Source organism: Lampris incognitus, chromosome 17 (assembly GCF_029633865.1).
Source record: "Lampris incognitus isolate fLamInc1 chromosome 17, fLamInc1.hap2, whole genome shotgun sequence".
In the NCBI taxonomy this organism is placed as follows: domain Eukaryota; kingdom Metazoa; phylum Chordata; class Actinopteri; order Lampriformes; family Lampridae; genus Lampris; species Lampris incognitus.
This window is the reverse complement of record NC_079227.1, coordinates 34957675-34978034: the sequence shown is the minus strand read 5'-3', so window position 1 is coordinate 34978034 and position 20360 is coordinate 34957675. Positions and strand designations below refer to the sequence as shown.

The window sequence follows — 20360 nt, the reverse complement described above, 5'->3', positions numbered from 1 at the left end:
ATTAGGAAGGAGTATACTAGAGGGACAGCTCAGGTTGGACGGTTTGGAGACAAAGCAAGAGAGACAAGATGGAGATGGATTGGACATGTGTGGAGGAGAGATGCTGGGTATACTGGGAGAAGGATGCTGAATATGGAGCTGCCAGGGAAGAGGAGAAGAGGAAGGCCAAAGAGGAGGTTTATGGATGTGGTGAGGGAGGACATGCAGGTGGCTGGTGTGACAGAGGAAGATGCAGAAGACAGGAAGAGATGGAAACGGATGATCCGCTGTGGCGCCCCCTAACGGGATCAGCCGAAAGTAGTAGTAGTAGTAGTAGTAGTAGTAGTAGTAGTAGTAGTAGTATTTGGACATTCAAGGCACCTGGCAAAACTTTTCTCAGGCAGTCACAGAGTAACATGTACATTCAAGATGCATACATGTATGTATTCGCAGACAGCTCTCGCTGGTCTTCACCGACCACGGTTGTGAATATTTGGAGTGTCCCTGAATCACAATATTTTATTTTGGTCCAGCAACAATGACATTTGTGGTGGAAGTACTACATTATTATATGACTTTCGTTTCATGATGCAGTGATTGTATAACTGTAACTGAACAAAAGGAGTAATTTGTGCCCAGTGAGACAATGTCTTAAAGAACATGGATCTCCCTTCCACACGCAGCTCCTACCTGGCCTCCATGAGCTCAACGGGTACATCACATCCACCGTTTTCAGTCTCTGGTAAGGGCGAAAAGCAACGTTTTATTGGTTGATATTATCTTTCCTGTGCTTTTGGGAGAAGCTCAAACTATTTAATCTGGGCGTCCGGGTGGCGTGGCGGTCTGTTCCGTTGCCTACCAACACGGGGATCGCCGGATCGAATCCCCGTGTTACCTCCGGCTTGGTCGGGCGTCCCTACAGACACAATTGGCCGTGTCTGCGGGTGGGAAGCCGGATGTGAGTATGTGTCCTGGTCGCTGCACTAGCGCCTCCTCTGGTCGGTCGGTCGGGGCGCCTGTTCGGAGGGGGTAGCGTGATCCTCCCACGTGCTTCGTCCCCCTGGCGAAACTCCTCACTGTCAGGTGAAAAGAAGCGGCTGGCGACTCCACGTGCATCGGAGGAGGCACGTGGTAGTCTGCAGCCCTCCCCGGATCGGCAGAGGGGGTGGAGCAGCAACTGGAGCAGCTCGGAGGAGTGGGGTAATTGGCCGGGGGGAGGAAAAGGGGGGAGGGGGCTGTTTAATCTCCATGTCTGTAAAAGATAAAAATGATTCAAATGTCTCATTATATGATATTAGAAGACGTTATGTGTTGTTACAAACACCAGCTAGTCTTCACATATACTGGGGAATGGGCCCAGTCTGTGTTATCGTATCTAAAGTAATCTAAATGCCATGGGTCTCCAGCTGCAGAGTATGCATTACAATGGCGATATCTGCAACCAGGGGCGGATCTAGAGGGTGGCAAGGGGTGGCAGCTGCCACCTCTGGGACACAGTCTTGCCACCCCTTTGCCACCCCAGGAAAAAATCTCTAGATCCACCACTGTCTGCAACTCATATTGATTATTCGGTTTCCCCCCTCGAATCGCAGTGATGACGCGTCCCCGGCCCTCCGGTCCCTGCGGAACATGGGCAATGTAAACGCGAGCGTGCAGAACGTCTTCCAGAGGAACTCGGCCGTCACAGACCAAGCGGTTCTGGCCGGCGTTGAGGACGCGATCAAGAAGTGTGAGAACGACAACTGTGTTCTTAGTGGATCGTCATTTAAAGGTACGTCAAGTAGGGGATATGCTAGGTCTTCATCTTACCCGAGTGTTATGCAGAAAACACGGGCCTATCAGAATTCCCCGGTGGCTCTCGAGCGGTAAAGAACGAGAAAGTACTATTCCAAACAACCGCTGGGGGGCAGCACTGATTACAATCAATCCCGTCCCCCAGCGGACGTTTATGTAGACTTTAGAGGAAGCGTCTCAAGAATTGCCGGCCATTCAACCAATACAATTCTGTGTTTTAGTTTGTCCTATTATTAATTTGTAGAATGGAACACGGAAAATCAAGTCAACCAAGAAACCATAACGTCCACTTTTAATTCTCTATTTTTGGAAGGAAAATCTTCAATTGCTTTGTGCCACCATAGCCGTGAACAACCACAAAAATGTTATTCCCAGTACAATTTGATGAAAGTTTGCTTTAACGCCTGGCGGTCTATTCCGTTGCCTACCAACACGGCGATCGCCGGTTCGAATCCCGGTGTTACCTCCGGCTTGGTCGGGCGTCCCTACAGATACAACTGGCCGTGTCTGCGGGTGGGAAACCGGATGTGGGTACGTGTCCTGGTCGCTGCACTTGGCGCCTCCTAGGGTCGGTCAGGGCGCCTGTTCGAGGGGGGGGGGGGAGACTGAGGGGAATAGCGTGATCCTGCCACGCGCTACGTCCCCCTGGTGAAACTCCTCACTGTCAGGTGAAACGAACGTGTATCGGAGGAGGCACGTGGTAGTCTGCAGCCCTCCCCGGATCGGCAGAGGGGGTGGAATTGCGAGTGGGGTATTTGACCGGATACAGTTTGGGGAGAAAAAGGGAGAACCCCCCCTCAAAAAAAGAGGGAGAACCCCCCCCCAAAAGTTTGCTTTAACAATCTACAAAACACATAAAGGTGTATTATGGATTGTGAAGGCGTCATATTTGGCCTGACTCAAGCTGCAGTAGCCACACTGTTCTGCAGGCTGTTTGGGATCCAGACGCTCAGAACGCCAAAACATAAACGATAACATTCATATTGGTAACACTGAAACGTTTGTAGCGAGCGTTTAGTCCTGATATGTTTGCACATTTTTGTGTCAGACCAACTTCCATTGCGAAGTGCACATTTTGAGTTGTACAAACAACACAACTCAGCCCCACAGTGGGACAGTAAGGTCTAATTCAAAGCCATATAGCACCACCCATCATCAGCATACACCACACTGGCACAATGACTGAACCGAATCTTAATACGCACAATCAAAATATCGATTATAGTCCGCGGTGGTGTAGCGGTCTAAGCATCGGCTTTGTGGCGATGCAGTTGCCCACTGGGGTCTGGGGTTCGCGCCCCGGTCTCGTCAGATCCGACTATGGCCGGACTCCATGAAGCAGCAGTCTTCGGGAGGGGGGCGGAGTCGGCTTGTGTTCGTCACGTGAATGCGTCTCTGCGCGTGTCTGAAGAAGCAGTAGTTCGGTCTGGAGTCGCCTTGTCACGGAAGTGGGGAGGCGACTCCTTCGAGACTGCCGGCCGGAGAGATGCAGTTGGCGAACGCATGCAGGGTGGGTGTTTGAATTAAAATAGGGATCGATTGGCCACTAAATTGGGAGAAAAAAGGGAAGAATCAGAAATAAATTTATAAAAAAAATATCGATTATAATCAATCAACAAAAAAAGCCATCTGGAAGATATTTGGATATAGACCTGGATTTTGTTTAGGGCTCCTGGAAACTCTTCTGTACTGTAAACCTGTAAAATGACCCAGCCCACGTGCAGCTTTTTGGGTTTTTTTTTTAAGAATTTGAGAAAAGTTACCTTCTTCCTCTTTCCTGTCTTACAGCCACAGACGTGTGCGTGCTTGGTGCCTGTGATTCCCAAACCACCACTTGTTCATCAGACAGCGGGGTCTTCAGCTGCGAGTGCCGGGACGAATATGTTAAAAACACCTTCAGCAACAGAGTTTGTCAAGGCGAGTGGAGCTGCTCGACATTTTGTGTGTGATAATAACAATAAACCTTTTACTTGAAGCAGTATTTCATGACACTCAAGGTCGCCTTGCATACAATAAAACAAAGCAGTAAAAAAAAACATTGGTGCAATCAACAATAAAACGCACAATAAGCAATAGAGCACACATCAGCAAGAATAGAAAACAATATGAATTTGATGCTGTTAACGCTGCTTAAGTGAGTATGCTAGTTTAAAAAGGCGGGTTTTACCAGCAGTTTTAAATTCTGTAACGGAGTCCAGTATGCGGATGTGATGGGGGAATGGAGTTCCAGGGTTTGGGTGCAGCATATATAGGAGAAAGCCCTGGCACCCATTGTGCCGAGGTTGGTGGCTAGACCGCAGGGAGCGAGATAGGGTGCAAGTCTGAGGGAGGTTTGTGAGATGAGAAGCGGTTGGAGTGTGAAGCGCTTTGAATGTTAATAATAAAACTTTAAAATGAATCCGCTGTGACACGGGAAGCCGGTGTAATTGAACCAGCAGGGGGGAGGACGTGGTCAGTGGACTTTGAATATGTAATAATCTGTGCTGCAGAATTCTGCATGAGTTGAAGTCGGCGAATAAGTTTGTTGGGGGTGACGGCAAAGGATCACATTGCAGTAGTCAATGCGTGATGTGACCAAAGCATTGACTAAGACTTCTGTGGGGTGTTGGGTTAAAGCAGGGTGTAGTCTGGAAATGTTTTGCAGATGGAAAAAGGCAATCCGGGAGACATTGTCTATGTGACTGGAAAAGGAAAGGGTACTATCTAGGATAACACCAAGGCTCTTAGTCCAAGGGGCGACAGGTGTGGTGGCTCCAGCAATGGGGAGTACGCAAATATTAGTTTTTGAGAGTGTAGATTTAATGCAAATGAGGAGTAGCTCAGTTTTACTACTGTTGAATTACAGATAATTGTTAGTCTTCCATATCTGCATATCATGGAGACAAGCAGTGAGGATACTGGAGGAGAAAGTGGAAGTGGGCTTAGCGGACACATAAAGCTGTGTATCATCAGCATAGCAGCGGAAATGGATACCATAGTGCCGCAAGATGTTGCCAAGAGGGAGGAGGCAAATAATAAACAGGAGTGTCCCCAACACTGAACCCTGTGGAGCTCCATGAGGGACTATCAAACTTTCTGACTGGTAATTCTGAATTTGTACAACATGTGTCCTGTCTGTAAGGTAGGAAGCAAACCACTGATACGCAGTGCTAGCCAAACAATCCATGAGGAGCTGATGGGATATACTATCAAAGGCTGCGATGAGGTCACGAATGAGTATAGAGAGTAGACCGGAGTCAGCTGCACAAAGGAATTCATTAGGGCTGTTTCTGTGCTATGTTTGGGGTGAAAGCCAGATTAGAATTGTTCAAAGAGATTGTTATCAAGGTAGATCTGGAGTTGAGTGTGTGTGTGTGTGTGTCCTTAACAATAAATGTCTGCCATTACTTGTTATCACATTCTATCACAATTTGTCTCCTTCTGCAGCTTGCCCTGTTGGTCAAAGAGCGGAGAAAGGAGTATGCATCAAGTACGTGTTTAGAAACCATAAACAGTTCTGTAATTTCACAATCAATCATATCCAATATGAGATGCATTTTTATTTATAAAAAGCTGTCACAGCATTTTATGCAGTGCATCTTAGAGTTGGTACATGTACAATGAGAACAGCAGAGTAGGTTTTAAGTCTAGAATAGCTGCAACAAACACTCGATGGAATACAAGTAAAAGGGGAGTAAAGTAGAGCGTTGACAAAAGCTGAACTGAATATGTATTTTTGTCTTTCAGTTGTCCATACGGTTATTCTGGTTTGAACTGCAATGAATGTAAGTACACAGTGTTTGAAATATAATGCAAAAGTAAGATGTTTTCTGTCCAGTTAGAAATATTTATCATTTGAAGGCCGTAACAGATTTCCACTCGGCGTTATTTCTGGAGGGTCGGGTTGACTGGTAACTTGGGCCCTTGACATACGAATTGATGGCACGTTCACCGTCTAAATCTGGTATATCTAAATCTGAACTGATATGGGAGTGAGTTTCTTCCTCCACCAAAAGCGAATGAACTCTTGCACTTGCTCCGCATCTCTGCGTTGACTGCTAATTCGCCATTTAAACATTCATAGGTTTATCATTCGCACAATGTGTCATTGAAACAACGTCTCGGGCTCCTCTCTCGGGAATATTCTTTGTTTGTTTTTCATCCTCTGGAAATCAAATTCACGTCCAGTTGGCTAAACTAAAATGTTGCTGCTCACGTTGGGTGGCGGTAGAAATTCCCAAAGGACACCTGGACTCTTACAGGCCTTCCTCGATTTTTACCAGAACGGTTTTCTCCTGCTTGCATAATGCACCCAATTCTGCGGAACAACCCGAATAGTCGTTATTTACTTTCGGGAAGCCTGTTTTTGACATTTGCCCTTGCTTTAATTGATATCTTTGTGTTATTTTCAGCATGGAAACTGGCATTAATCGTGGTTGGCTCCACATTGGGAGGACTGCTGCTCGTCACAGTGATTGGCCTAGCTATAGTGGCAAACAGGCTAGTTTCTTATCCACACCTCTTCACTCACATCACCTATCCATCCCCCTGCCTCTTGTCAGTCTCTCTTGCTGTCTCTCTGTCTCGCTTGTGCCATACGCAAAGGTTTTCCCCTGTACTTCTCTACCAACGTCATCTTTGACTCTTGATAAGAGCTGTTTTTAATGCAAACCTGTACTTCTTTTAGAAGCCCGAAGAAGGGATTCAAGAATAAAGCCAAGAACGCCTCCATGATTGCCTACAACAGCCATTCTCTCGGCCCACCACCCTCAGTTCCCAAAAGTGGCTCAGAGAATGGCAGGGCAGTCTATGAAATTGCTGGGGCGCCAAGGATCCCAAGGGCCACAGCAAACAACAGCTTGGAACGCAACACCAGAGAGATGGCCCCAAGAAGTAGCACACAGAACCTGGCCCCCATGAACCGCAATTCAGTAAGCATATCTGTATTTACATGTGTGACTGGTGTGACTGGTGTGTGTGTTTGTGAGTGCACGTGTGTGAGTGCACGTGTGTGGGTATATGCTCATGCTAACACGTGCGTGCGTGCATGTTTATGAAGAGGCAAAGGATCGGAGAGAATTCAGAGAAGTCAGGTGGTGTCGAGAATTACGAAGCAAAACCCTTACGACATTAAGTACGGAAGTTAAATCGTAACTTCATTACTGAACATGCTCAAACAGACATTTGCAAATTATGTGTACTGAGATTTGGGAACGCGCGCGCCCGTTTGAAAAATACATGCTGAGATTTGTGAATTTTAATCAGTAGTGAAATATGTGCTACCAGGAGCTCACGTTTTATACAACTCAGTTTCCATGTCCCAATACGTTCTCAACTCAAATTTTTTTGCGTGAGAAATGTGCATTGCAGCAACTAATCAGATTTCAGACAAATGTATGCTATGAATCCCCCCCCCCCCCAAAGAAGAATTGTTTACCAGATGCTTTGGTGTTTGTCTCTACCCGCTACATTGAACTTTAAAACCAAGAGACTTTTAAAAGATTGAGGGGGGGGGCCCACACTTAATCATGGCGGCCAAGGATCACACCCCAGCAAGACCTCCTGTTGGATATCTGCCCGGCCTCCCGCCACCCATCACCTCCCTGTGGCCTCGGCAACCGGCACACATAATGAGTCGTAATGACCGGGTGCTCTTTTAAACAACACAGCAGAGCTTCTGGAGGGGAAGTTATAGAGTTGAAAGGATAACGGAGTAAAACTAAAGCGCCCCAAAATATTACATTTTGCACTGTCACTCAAACGATGCTGCATATGGATTAATAGATTTTATGATTAAGTAATCTCCACAAGTGTCAGTCATAAAGAAAGATTTAATCATTGCCCCCCCCTCTCTCTCTCTTTTTGCATTTTAGATGATATACAGTGACCCGGATGAAAGGGGGAGCAGGAATCCATACCAGAACCGGAGCCAGACAAACCCGTACACTGAGCGCAGAGGCCACAGCAACCCCTACTACACCCACGACGATGGGAGAAGGCTCAATTAACCGGACATCACAAGTGTTTATTTCTGAATCATATTTATTCCAATCATACACATCTCCCATGTCTGACGTTACCCTCAGGTTTTTCCCCCTTGATACCAGATGTCTTGGCTATATCTCATTTCATCTGTTTTCATAGGGACTGCATCAGGGAACAGACGCTAAAATCTTTCTCAGAATGGGCTGGAACCCCAAAGACAAGTTGCTTGATTCAATTCTCTGGTCCAGCCCATGTTTTGCTCATCTATGAATTTGCTAGCCATTATGATGCAACGTTATTTAATCATTACGTTTCTATAGCACGTTTCTAGACACCCAAAGCACCTCACATTGAAGGGGGTAACTCACCTCAACCACCACCATGTGTAGCACCACCTGGGTGATGCACGGCAGCCATTTTGCACCGGAACGCTCACCACACATCAGCTTGAGGTGGAGAGGGAGGAATCATTAAGCCAATTACATGGGGGGATGATTAGGTGGCCAGATGGAGATAGCCAGGTTGGGAATTTTGCCAGGACACCGGAAAGCCCACTACTCTTTGCTTTAAGTGCCATGGGATCTTTAATGACCACAGTAAGTCAGGACCTCGGTTTAACATCTCATCTGAAGGACGGCATCTCCTGCAGCACAGTGTCCCCCTCACTGCACTGGGGCATTGGGATTTGATATTTGTTGTTTTTATTAGGACCAGAGGGAAGACTGCCCCCTACTGGCCCACCAACCCCACTTCCGGCAGCAACTCAGGTCTGGTCTCCAATCCAAGTACTAGCCAAGCCGATACCTGTTTAGCTTGCGTCATTTGGCAGAGCCAGGGTACATGTTGCTACGGCTAGTTAAAATAAGTTCTGTAAAGGAGATGAGATTTTATTTTGTGAAGTTGTAATAAAAAATAAATCTATATTGATTACTGGAAAAGTCTAATTTTTAATTGCTTGACTTGCCTTTGTGTTTGAAGTCTTGTATTTTGTGACTTGGTTTCTTGAAAGACACATTCTTTGATAAAAGTAATTAACATTAAAATGGTACAGAATTGTAATGTGCAGTACAATGCTGCAACATCTATGTATCTTTATGCATGCTAAATGATCCAGGTAAGGAAAGCAAATAAGGTTGAATCAGTTCATCTGGATACAACGTTTATTGACAGATACGTTTCCTCACTTATCTAAGCGACTTCTTCAGTCATGTATTAGCTAGACGACTAGCTAATAAATGTAAAAGGGCTTGCCATAGTATCCCCACCCTGGGTACTATTCACAAAGGATCTGGGAATGTGTGAATAGTAGTCTGTGAATAGTACACATGGCCATTGAAACTCTAGTTAATGGTCACACCCATACTTGCATATGAAACTGGTCATCGGTTTCGGTCATTATGCAACTGTATTGTTTATAAGGGTGGGGATACCTGCAGTCGGTTTAGACTGAAGATGTCAGTTTAGATTGTTGGTATACTGGACAAGTGTTGCATCTTACACACACACACACACACACACACACACACACACACACACACACACACACACACACACACACACACACACACACACACACACACTCATTGTTGTATATGTATATGTTTTTTGTTAAATATGGTGTACCTCAGGGCTTGGTTCTTGGCCGTCTACTTTTCTCTCTTTATATTTCACCTCTTGGCCAAATTATACGCAATCAAGGAATACATTTATATTGCTATGCTGATTGTACTCAACTATGTGCCTATAAGGGCTGAAGATGATACTCAAATGATTAACTTAGAGGCCTGCTTCGCTGCTGTGAAAAATTGGATGTCACTAAATTCCCTGCTTTTAAATTCGGATAAAACTGAGATGCTGGTCATTAGCCCTGCTAGACATAGATACCGATTTGATCAAGTAACGATAACAATCGACAACTCTGTGATTTCACAAAGGGTGGCAGCCAGAAATCTGGATCTTACATTTGATCCCAGCCTTTCCTTTGATAAGCACATTAAGGAAATCACCAAGACTGCCTTTTTTCACTTACATACCATAGTAAAAATGTGGTATTTCCTGTCCGTGGCTGACAAAGAGACTCTGATACATGCATTTGTTTCATCCAGATTTGATGACTGTAATGTTCTGTTTTCAGTCTGCCACATGCTAGTGGTGATATTATTTAGATGCTGCTAGAATCCCGACTAAATCTAGAAAATTTGACCATAATATGTCAATATTACACCACCTCTTATTTCGCCTGTGTATAGTCAATCCTTGTGTATATATATGAAGATTGTTGTGTTGTAGTGTTGTTATTCTATGTTAAGTGCAATGAGAGCCACCAAACCTGAATTAAATTCCATATTTGTGCAAACCTACATAGCCAATAAACATGATTCTGATTCTGACTCAATTCTTACCCCCTTCATTAGTTTCCTTTCCATGTTCAAGGTGCTTCTGCTGACTTATAAAATATTAAATGGGCTTGCCCCATCTTACCTCTCTGATCTCCTTAAACTACATTCTATCTCAGTTCTCCACTCTCAAAATACAGGGCTATTGTGTGTAGGCAAGGTTAAAAAAAAAGTCAGTTGGTGGCAGGGCCTTTTGGTATCAGGACCATTCTTGTAGAATAACCTGCCTGCTGCCATCAGACAATCACTCTGTTGAGTCCTTTAAATCCAAACTTAAAACTCATCCTTTGGCCTTAACCTACAATTAATTGCCTTTAAATCGAATACTCCACGGCCTGTACTACATGGTCGGTTGGATTCTGTCTCAATTAATTTACATCATAATTAATTTACATCATAATCATTGTTCGGTCGACGAGTTTCTAGAGTATAGCTCAGGAATGGGCATATTTGATGATAGAGAGGGCCACAAAAATGTAATCCTCACTACCAGAGGGCCAGATTGTGGATTGCTACTGTGCACTCCCACCTCCAGAATACTGTAACTCCATCACACAATTAACCAATTATAGTCACTAATTTAAAGAAAAGAATAATATATATATATGAGGAGCGGAATATCAACACAGATACAGGAAAAAAGTTTTAATGCATTGCAGTACAGGCCTGTTTCGTGCGTCGTGCAATCATCAGCTGCTGATGTGGTTCAACAAAGAATCATACAAAGAAACAGTGCACGAAGAGAGAATATGCATCCGGAAAGTATTCACACCCCTTCACTTTCCCCACATTTTGTTATGTTACAGCCTTATTCCAAAGTGGATTAAATTCCTTTTTTTCTCATCAATCTACATACAGTACCCCATAATGACAAAGCGAAAAAGGTTTTGCAGAAATGTTTGCAAATGTATTAAAAATAAAAAACTGAAATATTGCATGTACATAAGTATTCACACCCTTTACTCAGTACTTGGTTGAGGCACCCTTGGCAGCGATTACAGCCTCAAGTCTTCTTGGATATGAAGCTACAAGCTTGGCACACCTATATTTGGGGTATTTCTCCCATTCTTCTCTGCAGATCCTCTCGAGCTCTGTAAGGTTAGATGGGGAGCGTCGCTGCACAGCTATTTTCAGGTCTTTCCAGAGATGTTCAACGGGGTTCAAGTCTGGGCTCTGGCTGGGCCACTCAAGGACATTCACAGACTTGTCCCGAAGCCACTCCTAAGGAAGGAGGCGGAGGCTTGTGATCGTGGCTGAGACCTGGACACTTTATTGGCACTCGCTTACACTTCACCTCTCATCAATCAGCTGGCCGCTGGCCTCATCATACTCACAGCTTCCGGCAGAAGAAACAAAAAAACATTTGATCAACGTAGCCTTTTGCCCGGGACAAGACTTAGGGGTACGGTGTTGCAAAAGGGACAAACATCGCCATTTGCGGCATTCCCAGGGGAACATACAGCGTAACAGTGCCACCCTGTGGCGGATTTACATTACTACCTTACATCTATTATTGTGTTTATTTGGGTGTTGTGCACAACAGGGGTATTGCAGCCCTGCAACTTATCAGTGTATATACTCATACTTGTATTTTGCATATGCACATATATATATATAACATATATATATATTTATTTATTTATTTATTGTATTTGCGAACCTTATTGGTACATACTGTTATTCCCTATCTACATCTATCTAAAGTATAACTCCATGCAACTCTACTTACCTTGTGCCTCGTCCAGATTATTCACACACAGTCAACTCATACTCTACCTGACCTTGAGGTAAAATTCTATCCTTATTAAAGAAGGGTTACATAGAATTAATTGGCGCCCAACGTGGGGCTGTGTGACTGAAATAATCTTCTGTGGGTCCAAAGCACACAGGCATCGTTATAGAAAACATGGAGTTATGCAAACAGTATAAATTTGACAGTGAACGCTCGGTTATTTTAAAGAATGTTGAGCCCCAGACGGACCATAATGACTTATCAGAGGCCTTTCGGTGACTTGGAAAAGTAACTAAATTCGAACAGATTGATAATGTTATCCCGTCTGGCATCCTTTGTGAATTTGAGGATAAAGAAACAGTCCTGCTACTAGACTCAGACCATGTTGACCCATATTCCGGACAGTACTGGACTATAGTTCCCGTTACTAAGTATGACGAACCATCATCTAAAAATATTGAAGCTGCCTCTGATCAGTTTTTCAATGATGTTATTCAGGGTATGGTGGAGGAGTCCCAAGAGAATATTAATAAAGTAGCCTCTGTTCACAAGGGTGATGCCATAGAGTTAAGCAAACGGCCTGTGGCATGCCTAACCGAGATGAGTGGGGCTCAATGTTTGTTCGCTACTTCCACACCACTTCCCAAAGTTACTTTCGACTTGGACAAGTCTACCAGGGATAATAGTCACACCGTGCCACATAGGGTTACTAGTAGCATCCCAGAGGAGGTGCAGCATGTTATTGTGGAACACGTGGTTAAACACTATAATCAAATCTCCAAATACCACAAATCCCACCAAGCGTGTACATTCTCAGGGTTGACTCCTAAACCCAGCACGGAAGGAGATTTTGAAACATGGAGCGTGCAAGCTAGACAGTTGATGAATGACCCAGAGCTCCCTGCCCACGATAAAAGACGTAAAATCCTGGATAGCCTTCTGCCCCCTGCTCTTAACACAGTATTATACTATGTTGGGGATGTTGCAGATGCCCAAGCTTATTTCATAGCATTGGAAAAGGCTTATGGTAGTTTGACCACTGGTGAAGAGTTATATATCCAGTTTGTTGAGACTCATCAGAATAATGGCGGGAAATGCTCAGCCTACTTAAACCGGCTTCACACACTCATGCAGAGAGTAGTGGAACAGGAAATCCTGACTTGCAGTTGTTTTGCATGGTTGTTGGGACGATTCCCTAATAACCCATCTGAAACTGAGAGATTACATGGCAGAAGCACACAGACAACAGGTGACATACTTTGAGCTTCTGTTCATGGTGAGGTCGTGCGAGGCAGAGTGGGAGTCAAAAGAAAGTAGAAAGAAGCGCCATCTGGGAAACACTCCCTTGAAAGCCCACAGCAGTGTGCACGTCGCAGCCGATCCGTTGGTTAGAAGTAAAGCAACGAATGTTTCCTCCACTGAAAATTCACTGTCAGACAAAATGGAGCAATTGGAAAAAGAGCTAGCTAAACTCAAAGTCAGCAGTACGGGAGGTCCAAAATCAGACATGACACCCTTCAAGAGCAAAGCAAAAATGAATACTTCTGGATCATACAATGAGGTTTCACGCAAACAAAATGGGTTCTGCTATCAGTGTGGACAGGATGATCACCACCTGCAACACTGCTCAAACCCTGCAAATGCTGAGCTCGTGCAACGGAAGCTGATTGCTCGCCACAAGAGTAAAATGTTGGGTAACACTTTAGTATGGGGAACGTAGTCACCATTAATTAGGTGCTTATTAGCATGCAAATTAGCAACATATTGGCTCTTAATTGGTCATTGTTACGTACTCATTCATGCCTCATTCTGCATGGCCTTATTATACAACCAGTAAGCCATTAACTATGAGTTTTCCCTCGAGAACCTCAGAAGTATTGCTTATTAGTAGTACCATCTCAATATGCTTTGCTTAGTATGGACTTAATAAGGTGGTAGTACCACAAGAAGAGTTATTCTCCCTTAATAACACTTAATGAATATGGTCTGTTCTTACATAACAAAACACAAAACTACAAGTGTTCATAGTGTTAAATTACTCTAAATTAAGTTTTTGTTACTTAGAATATGTTCCCCATACTACAGTGACATCTTGATCATTACTAATTCACCAGTAATTAAGTTTTTTTTACTTAGAATATGTTCCCCATACTAAAGTGACATCTTGATCATTACTAATTCACTAGTAATTAAGTTTTTTTTATGTTCCCCATACTAAAGTGTTACCAAATGTTGCTGTCACAACCACTTGAGTCCTCTCCAACAGAGCAGTTAAACAGCTAAGAGCCTCTGTTGAAGGACAGACAGAGGCTCGCGATAAGAAAAATGTCCAGTCATCCTCGACTTCTCTGTTGAATCATAGTTCTGAGTTAAATCCATCTGAAGCAATCCCTGCAGGGCTGGTGGGAGACTCGTGTGAAGGTTTAGCCTATTTAGATGGTGTTCAGTGTAAATGCTTAATAGACGCAGGGTCTCAAGTTACCTGTTCATAAGAATCATTTTATCGTCAGAATTTAGGTCACAGAGAACTCTATTCTGTTAATGATCTATTACATATTGAAGGTGCAGCAGGGCAAGTAGTTCCCTATTTGGGCTATATTGAAGTTGAACTACGGTTTCCTAAAAACATGTGTGGTACAGGATCCAAGTTTAATATGTTGTTTCTTATCTGCCCAGACCAACCTTACAATAGTAACATGCCACTTTTGGTGGGGATGAATGTACTGAAAAATCTTGTGAGGGACTGTCAAAAAAAGAGTGGGGCAAAGACTGGCATCAGTTACAAATACACCCAGAGTGGGCGGTGGCCTATTCAAGTTATCTTGCGAGGCAAAGCGGTTGTCAAGGTAATGCAAAATCAATGCAAGTCAGGCTTCAATCTTAATCACCTATTACTATAGCCAGCAATGAAGTGAAGGAATTAAAGGGCATGTAGAACCTGATAATGTAATAAATTCCCAATAATGTAATAACCCCGATAATGTAATAAAAATCTGCTCTTGAGTCCATTGAAAATGCAATAAAACCTGATAATATAATAACTTCCTGATAATGTAATAAAGTGCATGTCCCAATAATGTAATAAACTTTTTACCAATAATGTAATAATGTGTTACATTAACGGGGCGTTATTAGGGTTAGGGTTTAGGGTTAGGGTTAGGGTTTAGGGTTAGCTATGATATATAGTTTATTACATTACAAGGGAAATGCACTTTATTACATTATCAGGAAGTTATTACATTATCAGGTTTTGTTGCATTTTCAATGGCCTCAAGTACATTTTTTATTACATTATCAGGGTTATTACATTATCGGGGATTTATTATATTATCAGGTTCTACAGGGCATTTTTCACATTTCGGCCAACAAAAAGGGTTTCCAAGCATTGCTAACTGAACCTGAAATCTATTCCTGCCCTGGAGGCCTAGTGGTGTACAATCAGCTATTACATGTGTCTCCCAGGTCCCACCAAAAAGTCAAACTTACGGTGCAGAATATCTCAGAACATGACATTACCCTCCAACCAAAGCGCATTATAGCTGAATGCATGGACGTAACTTGGGTGAGAGAGTTAGGCTGTGAGAATATAGCCCAAAGTAGACTTTCTCAAAACAAATATCCTGTCACCTCTATGCACATGAACACGACTGAGAAAGAAAAGGAATCAGAATCCGTGGATTTCAATGCAATGCTGGCAAACTCCCCAGTGCCTGAGGCCTTTAAAGAGCATATGGTATCCAGGCTTACCAGAGATGTGAAGCAGGCATTTTCCTCTAATGACTTGGATGTTGGACAAATTCATGGTGTTTCACACAAAATTGAACTCACTGATCACTCACCTTTCAAGGAAAGAACACAGCGTGTCTCACCAGCTGATTTTTGAAGATCTCAGAAACCATCTTCATGAACTGTTGTCCACTGGGATAATTAAAGAGTCAAGTAGCCCATTTGCCTCCGCTATAGTTTTGGTCTGTAAGAAGAATGGGACACTTAGGATGGTAGTAGATTGCAGGCGACTGAACAAAGTCACTAACAGAGATGCGTACCCACTCCCTCGTATAGACACATTCTTATTGCTTTCTGGCTCAAAGTGGTTTTCTGTATTAGATCTTAAAAGCGGTTATTACCAAATCGAAGTGGACGAAGACGACAGACCCAAAACTGCTTTCACTACACCATTTGGTAATTGGCAGTTAGAATGATGCCTCAAGGCCTTACTAATTCACCAGCTACTTTCCAGCACACTATGGAGAAGGTAATGGCTGGGATGAACCTTCAAGAGGTTATTGCATTTCTCGATGATTTAATCGTCTTTTCAGATTCAAAAGAACAACACGAGGAACGCTTAATGAAGGTATTGCAGAGGATTTCAGAGTGTGGCTTAAAACTTTCCCATCCAAGTCTAAACTTTTTCAAAAGTCAGTCAATTATTTAGGGCGCATCATCTCAGAGGAGGGCATACAACCTGATCAAGCGAAAGTGGAAGCAATCCTGAGTTGGCCGAGACCTAACACCCTGAAGGAGCTGAGGTCATTTTTTGGGTTTGGCGGTTATTATCGAAGATTTGTTGAGCATTACTCTGCCATAGTTAAGCCATTGATTGACCTGCTGAAGATGGACCCAATCTCCCGGAAAGACAAGGGCAGAAAACGGTTGCCAGCTGGGAATCAACAGCTTGGGGGAAGATGGACAGCCTCGTGTCAAAAAGCCTTTGATGACATAATTGTCAAACTTACCAGCACCCCTGTTCTTGGCTTTGCCAACTGGCAACTCCCTTACATCTTACATACAGATGCTAGTGTGACCGGTGTAGGAGCGGCTCTGTGTCAAGTTCAAGAGGGGAAGATGAGAGTGGTGGCATATGCCAGTCGTGGCCTAAGCAGGAGTGAGAAAAGCTACCCAGTACACAAGCTGGAGTTTCTTGCCCTTAAGTGGGCCATCAGTGAGAAATTTCAAGACTATCTGTATGGAGTGAAATTAAAAGTTCTCACTGATCACAATCCATTAACATACGTTTTGACGTCAGCAAAACTAGATGCTACTGGCCACCACTGGCTTGCAGCCTTAGCAATGTTCGACTTTGATATCTTCTCCAAGTCCGGGAAGAAAAATGTGGACGGTGATGGGTTGTCCCGCAGAACTCAGGATGCCTTAAGTGATGACGAGGACACGTTAGAGATGGACGATAACATTGCCCTCCTCAAGAACCGTGTTCAACCCATTCAGGAGGATGATCAAGCCGTCTTCAGACGGGAAGCCTTGGTGGCTGTGTGTCAAAGACATCAGGTGATGGTGTTGAGGAATTTGACCAACCCTGAATATGCCCAGCCAAGTCAGGAGGGGCACAGCGATTCAGTGGCTGCTGTAGAGATGCTTCTATGCAGTGAGGATGCCATACCAAGTAACTTTGAAGACCCAGAACCCTGGCCAGGGCAAGACACTCTCCCCAGCATGTCTATGAACGACTGGAAGCTGCTACAGGAAGAGGATGAGAACTTAAGATGGGTTGTTGCCATACTCAGAGAAGACAGGAAACCAGAGTTAGTGGCACAGAAGGAGGAACCGCTGGAAGTAAGTCTGCTGTTGGGGGAATGGCCCAAATTCACTTTAATAGGAGTATTACACAGACAAGTTGGCAACCAGCAGGAAGGGCAATGCAATCAGTTGATCATTCCTAAAAGTCACCGTGCCAGAGCCTTGGAGGGGGTTGTGATGAAATTGGCCACATGGGCTATGATTGGACTTGAAGTTAAGCTCATGCTCGGTTTTATTGGCCTAAAATGTCAGCAGATGTTGAACATAAGTGTAAGACCTGTGAACGATGTTTCAGGAGAAAGGCCCGTGCAGAAAAGGCTGCTGAGTTGGTAAACATCAAAGCGTTTGCGCCATTAGAAACGTGTTTGCATTGATTATCCTACTATTGAACCAGACACTCGTGACACTAGGAACGTTTTAGTTCTGACGGACCACTTTACGAAATATGCACAAGCATATCCCACAAGAGACCAGACTGCTAAAACTGTCGCCAGTGTATTGTGGGAGAACTTTATAAGCCACTATGGATTCCCAAAGAGATTCCATAGTGATAAAGGCGCAAACTTCTGAGCTCATAAAAGAGCTGTGCAAGATTATTGGGGTCAAGTCAAGGACAACTTCTTATCACCCAAGAGCAAACCCTGTAGAACGTTTTAATAGAACTTTATTAGACATGTTGGGGACTCTCAATGGTAAGAAGAAAGAGAATTGGCGGAAATATGTCCATCCATTAGTGCATGCCTATAATTGTTCAAGAAATGATGTGACTGGAGAATCGCCATTCTTTCTCATGTTTGGCAGGGAGCCCCGTCTGCCAATTGACATATGTTTTGGAATCAGCCCGGCAGCACATAGTGAGAAGACACTCTCTCAGTTTGTGAGAGACTTGAAAAGAAAGTTGAATTTGCCTATGAACTGGCATCACAAATGGCTGAGAAGCATCAGCTGATGAATAAGAGAAGGTGGGATCATAAGGTAACTGCCTCTCCCATTGAGGTTGGTGATAGGGTTTTAGTGTGCAACGTCAACATTCGTAAAAAACACAAAATTGCGGGCAAATGGGAGCCAACTGTTTATTTAGTGGTGAAACGGTTGAGTGAAGACATACCAGTATATGTTATGAGACCAGAAATGGGTGAAGGACGCGAGCGGACCTTACACAGAGACCTTCTGCTTCCTTGTGGATTCCTTCCAGTGTCTCCAGAGATGGAGGAGGAAGACAATGCTGTACTACGACATAGAACCCGGAACAGTGGACCAAATATGGAACCGGACATGGAGGATTCCAGTGTAACGAGGGGGACAGGAACGATCCTGGATGATAGTACAGCATCTCTGAATCCAGATGCACCCGAATTTGTGGCTATGGAAAGTGGACCTTTGGATTACACAAGTGATCAAGTCATTGAGGATGACATGTTTTCAGAGGCAAAGAAAAGAGATGCACATGCTGGTCATGTTTATGAAGAAGAGACAGCTGATGCAACTGAGTCTCAAGAGCAAGAGACAATCCTGCCCCGCAGGTCAAATCGGGAGCGCCGTCCTCCGAAAAGACCGGAGGCTTATGACCTAAGAGGGAAATCAGACATACACTGTCAGTGTGTCACAGCCTCAGTGTCAAGTGCAGGTTTAGAGCAGCTTCTTAAAATAATGCAGGAACTGAGTTTTATGTTCCGGGAGCAGAACAAACTCCTCATGCAATGTATAATGTGAGCTTTCAGTTAAGTATCTTATTAGTGGGGTTATGTCCTTTTAATCATAGGTCGAGGACGACCTGTTTTAAGCAGGGGAGAGTGTAACCCCCTATGATATTACAATAAATCATTTGCATTTATGGGTACTTATGCCTAATTCGGTACTGTCACTTTAAGAGACCGTGATCCTACGTCAGGCTTGCTGGGCGGTACTCTTCTGCATTACATTCTATGCGAGCTGGCAGGTCACCAGTCGTTACCGTGGTTGCAAGCCTGAACATTTTTATTTCTTTTTTAGCGAACTGGTGTTTGAACACGGCCCACAACCTAGCCATTAAGGTTGCGTCTTCCCGCTATTCCACTTTGGGACCGGATGTGGTCAGCAGATTCATCCGTCCTAAATCGTCCGTCATTGACTGCGTAGCGCCTCCTGTTGGCGAACTCGATGAACTGTGAGCCAGGAAACACGTCACGGATTTATTAGAGTAAGACTGTTCCAGTAGCCATTCACTTCCTGGATGTATTCAAGTAAAACTTCCAGTTAAGGGCCCCAACGAGATATCTCCTTTTGTTTATTATTTTGTTTACTTGGGTGTTGTGCACAACAGGGGTATTGCAGCGCTGCAACTTATCAGTGTATAATTCATACTTGTATTTTGCATATATATATATATATATATACACTACCGTTCAAAAGTTTGGGATCACCCAAACAATTTCGTGTTTTCCATGAAAAGTCACACTTATTCACCACCATATGTTGTGAAATGAATAGAAAATAGAGTCAAGACATTGACAAGGTAAGAAATAATGATTTGTATTTGAAATAAGATTTTTTTTACATCAAACTTTGCTTTCGTCAAAGAATCCTCCATTTGCAGCAATTACAGCATTGCAGACCTTTGGCATTCTAGCTGTTAATTTGTTGAGGTAATCTGGAGAAATTGCACCCCACGCTTCCAGAAGCAGCTCCCACAAGTTGGATTGGTTGGATGGGCACTTCTTTGAGCAGATTGAGTTTCTGGAGCATCACATTTGTGGGGTCAATTAAACGCTCAAAATGGCCAGAAAAAGAGAACTTTCATCTGAAACTCGACAGTCTATTCTTGTTCTTAGAAATGAAGGCTATTCCATGCGAGAAATTGCTAAGAAATTGAAGATTTCCTACACCGGTGTGTACTACTCCCTTCAGAGGACAGCACAAACAGGCTCTAACAGGTACTATTTAATGAAGATGCCAGTTGGGGACCTGTGAGGCGTCTGTTT

At 43.9% G+C, this 20360-nt stretch overlaps 1 protein-coding gene across 1 annotated transcript in view; it reads left to right on the top strand.

Annotated features, from left to right (window-relative positions):
- LOC130127723 (mucin-13-like) overlaps nucleotides 1–10124 on the top strand; it is a 35278-nt gene extending 25154 nt beyond the window's left edge. Inside the window, exons 6-13 of the mRNA XM_056297442.1 lie at nucleotides 663–721; nucleotides 1572–1750; nucleotides 3562–3690; nucleotides 5200–5242; nucleotides 5500–5537; nucleotides 6165–6252; nucleotides 6440–6683; nucleotides 7626–10124. Of these exons, the coding sequence (XP_056153417.1) occupies nucleotides 663–721; nucleotides 1572–1750; nucleotides 3562–3690; nucleotides 5200–5242; nucleotides 5500–5537; nucleotides 6165–6252; nucleotides 6440–6683; nucleotides 7626–7760 (915 nt within the window). The 3' untranslated portion in view covers nucleotides 7761–10124. The remainder of the gene's footprint in view (nucleotides 1–662; nucleotides 722–1571; nucleotides 1751–3561; nucleotides 3691–5199; nucleotides 5243–5499; nucleotides 5538–6164; nucleotides 6253–6439; nucleotides 6684–7625) is intronic.
- The last annotated feature ends 10236 nt before the right edge of the window (nucleotides 10125–20360 follow it).